This window comes from Pezoporus flaviventris, unplaced genomic scaffold, assembly GCF_033815535.1.
Source record: "Pezoporus flaviventris isolate CSIRO_AGI_PZ_B2104156 unplaced genomic scaffold, CSIRO_AGI_Pfla_v1 ptg000057l, whole genome shotgun sequence".
NCBI classification, from domain to species: domain Eukaryota; kingdom Metazoa; phylum Chordata; class Aves; order Psittaciformes; family Psittacidae; genus Pezoporus; species Pezoporus flaviventris.
In genome coordinates this window covers 2,948,814-2,959,757 of record NW_026892605.1, presented here as the reverse complement: position 1 = coordinate 2,959,757, position 10,944 = coordinate 2,948,814, and the positions used below count along the sequence as shown (strand labels likewise).

The following is a 10,944-nucleotide window of genomic DNA, read 5'->3' as shown; positions in this document are numbered from 1 at the left end:
CTTCAGTCCAGCCCTTAACATAACATTTTTGTTACAGACATCATGTGTCTGTGAAAAATAACTGATACTTGGTAGCCCTTCCATCCAAAATCTTCAGACAAATCATGTCAAATGAATGGCCTGGAACCATGCATCTTGGCCTTCTGTGTGTAAATTACATCACCTTCACAAAACTTCCTCCCAGAAATACACTAACAAAAAACTCCCCAGTTTTGCATACCGCAAAAACTGATTCTGGGGCCACTCCTCACAAGTGACAAAAATATAAACACCTGAATATACTTCCAACAAAGTTGGCATTGATTGTACATTGTATCATCACATTAAAAAGCTAGGATAACACATATTGTTTGTAAAATTCCACAATAAAATTGATTATTAATTATGTGTTCACCAGAATATCTGTTCAAAATTTGCTCAGTACCTTCCTTCTGCTACTTGTTAGTTTTTCTTGAAAATGCAAAAAATATCTTTTTTTGTAATAGAACTGACCAAGCAACTTGCTTCCCACAGTCCTTGCTGTGAAGAAGAATGTTTATTTGGCTCTTGCCAACAAAACAGTTTCTTCTAATGTGCAAGTTATCTATATTTGCATAGAACTGAGCCTGAAACTTTGTAAACCAGTTCAGGCAGACACTGCATTTTTGGCAAGTGTCCCTGTGATTACTAACAAGCAGACACAACAGGGTGCTGTAAAAAAACATTATAGACAGCAAAGACATGTAGACCAAAGGGTGCATATCAAGGCCTCATTCTACATTGCAAAGATAAAGAGCACTAACCAAACTGTTCCCTGAGTTCCCTGACTATTTTTTAATCAGTGTAGGTGCACTATAATAAAGAATAATTTTTCTGAATAAATGTAATACCTGTAAAATAGCTGAAGAGAGTAAAAACGATGAAATACTGAAAAAAGCAGAATATCTTGTTTTCTATAATATACAGTAGCAGTTCAGGATTATATGAGAGGGTTGTTATCAAATGCATTATAATCCATTTGAAACAGATGTATTCATCTAAAGGAATATTGTTGAAGAACACAATAATTTCCACAGTATTTATTCTTCTCTGACCCATTCTTTGTAGGTACAGACAAATGTTGGTCTGAGAAGCAATACCGTGGGAGACAGCCTTTGTGTGTGAGAAACTGTTTTTCAACATTGTGTCTGGATAAGGAAGAAAGTTTCGTAGCCTCAGGGTATATTTATAATTAGAATGATGTAACTGAATCAAAGACATTGTTTCTTAGGAAACTGAGACATCTTAGTCTGAGGAGGTTATTTTAGGGTGTGGCACAGGGGGCCTTTAGGTTCATTTCAACTATTAAGAAACTATTTTTCTCTATTCTGTGGATGTTTGTTGTTGTTGTTATTGTCCTTTCATTAGTATCCCTTAATTAGTGTTCTTCTTCCTCCTTATGGAGACACAGATTTTCCTCCTTGTCCCAGAGTGGCACACATATTTGTACACTCAGTGCAGATGGGAAAAGAAGTGGCTAGAGCTTCTCTGCCCATTACAAATTGCCTGCTGGTCACTGGACGACACTTGGTACTGAAGCTGACATCCCTGCCTCAGGAAGCTGCTCCTTGAAATGTCTGTTTACAGGGCTTCTGTGACATCCTGAGCAGGAAACCCAGGGACTGCTCTGACAGACACATCAGCCATTTCTGGTAATGCTTGACCAAGAGCTTCAGAGTGCAGCACCGACAGTGTCTTGGAAAATGCACATAAGTGCAAGTTCACATGTTAGGGTGAGTAACATGTCCGTATGTCTTAACAGAGTAAAGATATGAAAGAAATCAACGTGAGTTATACTGGGACAGCTCCCTGCTGTACTTCTATCAATGGTTTTAATGTCCTAGAGGAACTTCTTGAACTACATAGAGTCATAGAATAACAGAATAGTTAGGGTTGGAAAGGACCTTAGAGATCATCAAGTTCCAACCCCCCTGCCATGGATAGGGACACCTCAAAATAAACCGTATCACCCAAGGTCTCATCCAACCTGGTCTTGAACACCACCAGGGATGGAGCATTCACAACCTCCTTGGGCAACCCATTCCAGTGCCTCACCACCCTAATAGGAAAGAATTTCCTCCTTATATTCAGTCTAAACTTCCCCTGTTTAAGTTTTAACCCGTTACCCCTTGTCCTGTCACTACAGTCCCTAATGAAGAGTCCCTCCCCAGCATCCCTATAGGCCCCCTTCAGATACAGGAAGGCTGCTATGAGGTCTCCACGCAGCCTTCTCTTCTCCAGGCTGAACAGCCCCAACTTTCTCAGCCTATCTTCATACAGGAGGTGCTCCAGTCCCCTGATCATCCTCTTGGCCCTTCTCTGGACTTGTTCCAAGTTCCATGTCCTTTTTATGTTGAGGATGCCAGAACTGCACATGATGTCCATAAAGAACCAAAGACCAAATAAATACCTGTTAAATAATCCCACCTATTGAAAGGCTTCTTCATTTTAACCTATAATTTTGATTCAGAATATTAAAAAGAAATAAGAAACAGAGCACACATGTACTTTTACAGGACTCCTGAAATGAAAGGTAGTCTGTCTCACACTTAAAGGATCATGACCTAAATACTGAGAAGGGGGAAGTATTTCTATTTCAATTTTCCAGGCAAACTGTCTTTTTCATTACACAGTGTTAATGCCAGGAGCTAAGAATTATTCAGCATAAATCGTTGCTACAAAATAGAATACATTCTGTACGAAAAGGTAGTGCCACATATTTTCATGTTTACCAGAACGGTGGGATGGAGAAAATGAATGTTTGTCAAATAAATATACAACATTCAGACAGTGCTGACAAGACGGGATAGGCTGGAAGTTGCACAGCACACAGGTACCCTGCACTTTGCACTTCTTCCTGATTTGTTAGCAAGTTGAAATCTTCAGTTTTTACTGGCTTTGATTCACATTGTCTCTCTGGATATTGGCATGACACCTCAGCCAACGCAGGCAGTTATTCTGCATAGGCAATACATCCTCTCCACCGCTGCCAACTCTGGATCAGTTTTGCGGCATGGCTCCTGGATCCTGTTGCACCCCTGCATAGCAGAGGACATATTCTGCAGGAATTTCATTTAAAGAAGATACAGGGTCAATATCATTAAATGGGCAATTTAATACTGGAGGAAGACAGAGACTTTATGATGTTACATAAGCCCACGTCTTACCGTGGTTCCTCATTTTCCTGACTTCAAAACTCGGACAGAAGCATCCCCCCTCCTCCAAAGCACCGTCTCAGGACACCCTGGCCCGGCTCCCTCGCCCCGGAGCCCTCCTTCCCCCGCGGCGCAGAGCAGTGGGCAACCCTGCTCTGTGCAGCCCCAGCGGGAAGACCGCGGGTGTCCCCTCTAGGGACTGAGACGGGGGAGAGCCGAGGGGCACAACCCGCAGCGGACCCCGCAGGGTAAAGCCGGGACCCCGCCGCCCACCTCCCAGGGGTCGGGGGGGCGATGGGGGAAGGGGGGAGCTGCCTCCGGCCGCAGGGGGCGTGGAGGAGGAAGAGGGAGGAGGAGGAGGAGGAGGAGGAGGGGTATTTCGGGGCGGCAGGAGCAGGTGGCGCTCAGTGCCGCGCTGGGAAACAGCCGCTCGGAAGCGGCAACAGCGTGGCTTTCACTCCGCACGGCTCCGCAGCGCGCCATGGACTCAGCGGGCGCGGCGCTTCCGCCGCTGCTCCTTGCTCTGGGTAGGTCGGTCTCCTCTCCCCGGGAAGGTCGGTGTCACCCGCGAGCGCGGGGCGGCAGCAGCGCGGAGCGGAGCGGGGTTCGTGTGGGACTGGGTCCGGCTGCGGCCGCCGCCTCTCGCCGAGGTGTCGGGGATGGGGTAAAGCCGGGTGGTGGGTGCCCGGCTGCCAGCGCCTCTGGGGTTTCTGGGCCAGAGGCGTGTGTGGCTGTGGCTGCGTGTGGAGTGCAACGCATTGGCGGCGTTTTTAAAGCAGGTTAAACCCCGAAACTCCTGGACAGGCGCGGGGTTCGCCTTCCCGTGAGATGGAGCGTGGGTGTGCTGGGGTGGAGGGAATGGGTGCCGTCCGATGTGTGAATTTTCGGGTGTATGCTGGTTATACCTTCTTTGAGAGGAAGATGATGAGAACATCGTGAACGGTGTTCCTAGTTTGCAAGACTCCTCTAGTTCTGTTCCCACCCCATTGAGCAGATGTCACTCCTTGGAAGAGGACAGGGAAACTTCAACCATCTGCTCCGCCTCTTGGCTGACTAAATTACCATTGCGTATATTTTCCTGGGAACTATAAGCCATCATATTCACTTGCCATGAGCAAATTCCCAAGTACTTTCAGAGTTTTAATATTACTGTATACTCTCACAAACCCTTAATTACCAAGTCACTGAAGAAGCAGCATGAAAATGAGTTTCACTCATGATGAGCTGTTCTAACTTGTTCTTTCGGTAAGTATAGCGAGCGCTGCAGTGGAATGTGCAGCTGCAGGGTATGAAATCGAATACAAAAATATTAACCTGTGATGAGATACACGGTATACAAACAAGCTGGTAATTTGGTTTAGAAGAAAAATCCTTCAAAGTGGCAATGGGCAAAACATTCACTCTGCATTTTGCTTAATCAGTCGTTTATTCTCCTGGCTACAGTCACACCAAGACCATTAACATGCCTGTAATTCATGGGATTTTAGGATTTACAAAGATCTGTAGAGTGATGCTGAAAGCAGAAGATAAGGACTCATAGTGAGAGGAGGATTCCCCTGGCAATGAGACTGACAGATGTGGGATAGGTCTGCTTTGTTCAGGCATTACCTATGATCTGTCTTCATTTTTACAGTTGAAAGCTGTCATGAATTTGATTTCAGATGTGTTGTGACATTTGATGTTAGTGGATGTAATTGCTTAGTTAATACTGGCCTTTTTGATCTTGAAGTAGCAGTAGGGAAAAGAAGGTTTCAGGGGAGTTTTCCCTGAGTGACTTAAGAGTCCTGCTGTGGTGGTGCTGTTACACCTCTCCCATAATAATTTTCAAATTGATTGAATTCTGATGGACTGTTTTACTTTCAAAGACAATATTCTCAACTAAAAGTAATGCAATGGTTAGTAAAGGTCTGGGTTATTCATTGTTGTTCTGTATTTTTGTATTTGGAAAGTCATTAAAACTTTGTAGATGCTACAAGAAGAAAGGAATAGAAATGCAATAGAACTACCATTTTGATAATATGACTTTGCTACCAGCCTTGTTACTTGTTGACCAAAAAGTATATAGCATACAGAAGTAGATTATATTAAGAGGAGTAACAATAAGAGAAGGACTTAACAGGACACTCTACAACTAAGCCTGATGCTTCTGTTGTAACACACTGCTTATAGCTGCTTATAGGTTTGCTATATGTAGTTCTTTAATTACATTTTAAGCATCCATTTTTTTCCTTAGACTGTTGTTAAAAATCAGCGCCAAAATAGCTCAGCTCTTTCTGAGAGTGAGGCCAGTGGAAAATACAGTAGCTTTCCTGGGCTCAATTCTAGTTAACATTTTCTTTGGAAAGCCCTCATGCTTCAGAAGAGATATTTGAAATTTGGCAGGAAGGTGCTATTTGCATTGTCTTGAATATCTACCAAAATTTGGCCAAGTAACAAATCTTTGGAAAGCTGAATTTCTCTGCAAAGAAACATTTTTATCAGCTTGATTCTAACATACATTCTGGCCATCCTTGGTGCAGAGCTTGGTCAGACTGTTGGTGTTGTAGTGGGATGGAGCTGTTTCTGTGTGAGGCCTATGTCTACACCTGCAAGCATAAAAACTCTCTCACTTGTGTTCTCATGTTATCTGGTGTTTTTACAGCAATCTCCAAAGTTGTTTGAGACACTGCTTTCCAGTTTGCTTCTGGATCCTGGTCTTCTGATTGTCCATTCTGGTTAGCTGATTCCTGGGCTCTGGGTGAATCTGCTTGTTCTCGTATTTATGAGAATAATTTACTTCAGGGTCAATTCACAAGTAGTAGTGTTGTAGGATCATGCCTAATGAAGGAAATCAAATTCAAGCCCTTCAAGCAACCATGCACCTTCCTCCCATAACCCAGGAAATTAATAACTCTGATATGTTCTTAAAATCCCCATTCTGTGAAGCTTGCATCCCTCATACTATTTAACTCTGAAGTGAAAATCACACCTAAATAAGGGTTATGCACTTTAGGTCACAGGTACACCACCTGAGGACCGTGAGTCCTCAAGCCTCCCTGTGGGATGCTGGCGCCCCGGAGGAGAAAGCAGCTCTATCTGAGATGGGGAGAGGAATTTCTCTGAAACTTTGGCTAGAATCTGGAATTTCCAAGTGTAACCCCTTTTTCTGTTTGGTATGTATCTGACCCTTGCTGATGAAAAAGGTCATGTTGTCTTCAGGACCGTCTTTGCGATGGGCTGTAGAACTGTACAGAGGATTAGGAGAGGACCCTACTAACAGTCTTTCTTAAGATCATTTTTGTTAAAACTGGGATGGAAGTTGTGATAAAAGAGCAGAGTTTAACGTGCAAACAGTAGGAAGTGCCTGACATAAGTTAATAACCATTTGTTAGGATTTGTCCCTTCTGCACACCAGTGCATCATGCTATTGCTGGCTATGGACAGGGTAAGGTAGTGTGATCAGAGAAGAGTCTGAGACTCTTGCCTTGCTTAGTTTTGGAATTAGAAGGTGCTCTTTGAACAAGAAAGGTGCAAAGAAGAGAGAGGAATATTTTGCCCCCTTTGTAAAATTGGATTCTTTCTCTCCATTTTTGTCACAAAAGCTGAGTGTGATTTCAGGCGAGTCATTTAAATCAGATCTTTGACACGTGGTTGGACCTATTGTGCTCTTCTCTTTCTCTTTGCTCAGCCAGGGGTTCTCAAAACTGAAGCTGCGTTTTCACGATCTGGTTAAGCTGACCTGAATGTGGGGCTGACGCTGCAAGGACATTTCGCCCATCCCTGATAGTATGTTCCCACCAGCTTCCTGTGCTGCCACTGTGGCTTGATCTGGGGAAGAGGTCAGGGACCCATTTGCCCAAATAATTTTTTCCCTTTTTTGGGCCAGCTCAATTTTGGATATGAGCTAAACTGATCCTGTTCATTTGAGCAATTTGTTTGTTAGCGCTGGTACAGGAGACAGTCGGAACTCATGACCAGAGGAGGGAGGGAAGCTGGAAAAGTCCCTTTCACTGGATTGAGCTGATTGTGGAAGTGCATCTTATCATTCAAAGCTGTTGTGTATTCACAGCTGTGAATGAAGTAAATGGAAATTGCATTTTGAATGTGCTAAGTGTTCTGAAAAAATAAGGTTTTAGCTGTGTGACTAGATAGCCAAAAGTGGTAAATACTTTTGACCTTTTTTTTTTAATGGAGTTACAGATGATCTCTCATTTCACTAAATGCTGAAAGTAGTTTCTCTAACATTTGCAAATACTTACATGTTAATGGTCAAGATATGTAGAGGTGAATCCTCAAGGAAGCTGCTAATTCAGTAGGTTGAAATAGCATATGTAAAAAGTACAAGGCCATGTACTGAGCACCAAACGCTAAACTTATAACTGAATAGGAAGTGGAAATTGCACATTTGGTGCAATAAATGAAACCAGAAGTCCAGGTGAATGCAGTGTATGATTTAACACAAATGCACACACATCAACTTAAAGTTGTACAACCCATCTTAATTTCTTCCTTTCTCTGTATTTGTGATCATCTTATGTTACCTTGCTGGTTAATTATTGTGTTTACGAGTAGTGTTAATATTAAAAAATAATTATAAAATCTGGAGATTTTTTGAAGGCAGGACTTTAAAACATGAATTTTTCTTAAACTAAAACTTTCTCTAGTTTTCCCTACTCTAAGAGAGTTTGTCAGCTTGTAGGGGCAATATTATATGTTATTTTTGGAGTTTTGCCTTTCACAGCATTGCACTTTGAAGTAAGGCTTCGTTCATACTGTATTACAGGACTAGTATTTTACAAGTGATGTTTATTTTAGAAAGCATGCGGGGTATTACCATCACACTCCTAAACTCATTAACAGTTAATATTTATTTGTGCATAATTTAGGCAAAGTCAATGTTAGACCTTACCAACAAGTTTTAACTGTGTGCTGTCTGGCTCTGGAGCAGTTTTTGAATTGTTATTTGCTTTTTTGATTCAGTGACAAAGAATTTTCATTTAAGAAGACAAAGAAGTAAAAGGACTAATACTACTTGGTTTTATTGTGTTTCTTACCCACAATATATATGTTACTCATTGCGGTCTTTCCTCACTATTGTTAATTTTGAACGAGTGAAAGTGGGGTTTGCATATGCTTCATGTAATGTATTTTTGTATGTATTTTGTAATGGAGATTGCCAGTGGCTTAACATCGAAACAGCTAAATGTGAAAAAAATACTCGGGGTTAATGCAGGTAAAAGGGGGTTTCTGCATCTTCAGACAAGTAAAGCAAGTCATTTTCCCCAGCAGGAATCTTGGGCAGTCTCTATCCAGTGTTGCTATTTTCATTTGAAGGTTCCCTTTGTTAGGCTCTGTGCAGGCCAGTTCCCATTTCCATGGTGACCATGCCGAAATGCAGACGGGACACAGGCTGGATTCTCATCGGCATAGCCGTGCACTTGCATACCAACACATGTTATCTGCTTGGCTTAGGACATTTCCATTAGCAGTTTTAATGTTTAGGCCTTCTTTTTCACATAGTGATCTCTGGCCCTTTGATACTGCACTGTGTTAGGATTTCAGACCCTGCACAGCAAGGGAAAGCAAGTTGATAAGTTTAGTTTTGTGTAAATAAATTGGCTGTGCTGTTCCCATTGAAATTAGACAAGGACATCAGAGAACTGTCTCAGCCTTGGTTTCCATTCCTGTAGAAAAAGATAATGGAGAAGGATTTTTATTTATAAACGATTAGGTGAAAGACTGACATGTATCTGTGCTAAACAGTTATATGAACATACCCTTTTCTCTAGGCACTGATAAAAGGATCATAAAAATAAATTAATGTGAATTACACGGGATAAATTATACCTTCTGCCTATATTAGCTATAAAGCAATATGTGATAACATTCTTCCTGCTCATGCTGCACTCATTTTCTGGAGGTGAATAATACTAAAGACATCTAGTAGAGTCAACATAAGCTGTGTGAGCCTTTCCATTGCTTCCAAATCAGGCTGGGAGTTCTGAATTACCAAATAACTCAATATTCTGAGTGCTAGTAATTTTTACTTTGAATTAGTTCCTGAACAGCATTATAGGACCTTCAGAGCATTAAGTTAGTTTATTTTTTCCTGGAGAGGCAGTTTTGTTGTTTTGTTTTTTTTTTAATCTAGTAAGACTCACATACTGTTCAGGACTTAAAAGAGGTATTATACAGGCAAAGAAGTAAGATCAACACAGGCTCTTTGAATGCAGGACGAGCAAAGACATCTTGTGTGTAACCAAATGACATCTGCATGGTTGAATGTCACACATGATGAATGTCACGGATTCTTTTGTCCCTTTCACATTACTGGTAGACAGGATGAAGGGCTTGGAAGTTATGCACAGCCCTGGTGGAACTCTCGTGCCTTATTCGTGATCTATTTTGCCCTTTGTATCCTGCTTCCAAGTTCATCATTCTTTCTTTATTTCATACAGGATATTTTTTAATCATGCAAATTTTCTTGGCTAATACTGTTCGTTATTTCTGAAGAACAGACAAAAAAGAAACCTTGAGGAAAATTACTGTTAACAGACTCTTTGGAAAGGAACATATTGCACAGTGGAAATACCACGGGAAATAATGGTGATTGAGGGTGGTGGTGGGGAAAGATTGCATTATGTTTTTACCTTACGTCTATTTATCAGTCTAATTCTCTGCTTCTCTAGAGAACTATTCAAATATAAATATATAAACAAATAACTGTTAAAAAATTAAGATTAAAAATAAAAATAGATAAATAGTAAAAATAATAAAACAGAAAATAAAACTATAATATAAAAACAAGGAAGCTGGCAGCAGTTGGTGCTGTGTTAAGGCTGCAACATAAAGCTGTATGCAGTAATAAGACTGCAGATGCCCAGGCTGCCTTAACCATTGGATTATCCAGAAAATAACTACCTCAACTGATGGCAAGATCAGGTTTTTGTCTGAATGAGGAGTAGCTGACTCACGTTTGGCTCACGAGCTTACTGCGGTGATGGCTGCCATTATTAGAAGTAGTGAACTTTTTGGGGGAAGTGTTTGTGTCATGCTTTGTGCTGCCAGGAGTAAGGCAGCTGCCCACAGGTAAAACAGCTGGATTAGCTAACAGCCTGTTTACCTTTTTCACATACACAGCAGTCACTTCTCATAACTTCTTAGTTGTTGTGATTGTTGCATTTATGTCTCCCTTCAACTGCAAAAGTGCACCGAGTAAAAAAAATAAAAAAATAAAAATTCTACTTCATTGAATAATTTGCTAAAACAACATATCAGGAAATTCCTGGATTTTAAGCCTAAATTTACTCTTGGCTGGCCCTGTTCTTATAGTTAGCTGAACATCTATGTAGGTGTCCAAATCAGGGCAACCTGTGTCAAGGGTTACTGGCCTCATTTCTTAATAGCAACTTGCTACAATAAGGAAAGTAAACCACAGAAGAACCCCCTTTATGTACACCTCTCTGGACAGAAGCAGATGGGATATCTTGTCCCATGGCAACTAGTGTGACCTAGATGGTTATGATTGCAATGGAGGGTGTGTGACTCAATAGTTTCTGTGCTTTTATCCTTATTTGCATTTTCTATTTGAGGAGAACGGTAATTGCTAACTGAAGAAAGGCACAACATTTTCTTAAATAGTTTGTCATTGATTCTATTTTCTTAGCTGTAAAATATAAGACAATAAGAGTAGAGCTCTAATAATGAATTTGAGAGCAATTTAATCCAGTATGCCTACTGTGTAGCATAAAATTCAGTTATCTTTATATGCAGTGCTTCAAATGCACATAGA

The 10,944-nt window shown here is 41.3% G+C and overlaps 1 protein-coding gene across 1 annotated transcript in view; it reads left to right on the top strand.

Annotated features, from left to right (window-relative positions):
* Positions 1-3,614: 3,614 nt before the first annotated feature.
* Positions 3,615-10,944, top strand: part of ITGA2 (integrin subunit alpha 2) — a 70,619-nt gene continuing 63,289 nt past the window's right edge. Inside the window, exon 1 of the mRNA XM_061469400.1 lies at positions 3,615-3,700. Coding sequence (XP_061325384.1) covers positions 3,655-3,700 — 46 coding nt within the window. The 5' untranslated portion in view covers positions 3,615-3,654. The remainder of the gene's footprint in view (positions 3,701-10,944) is intronic.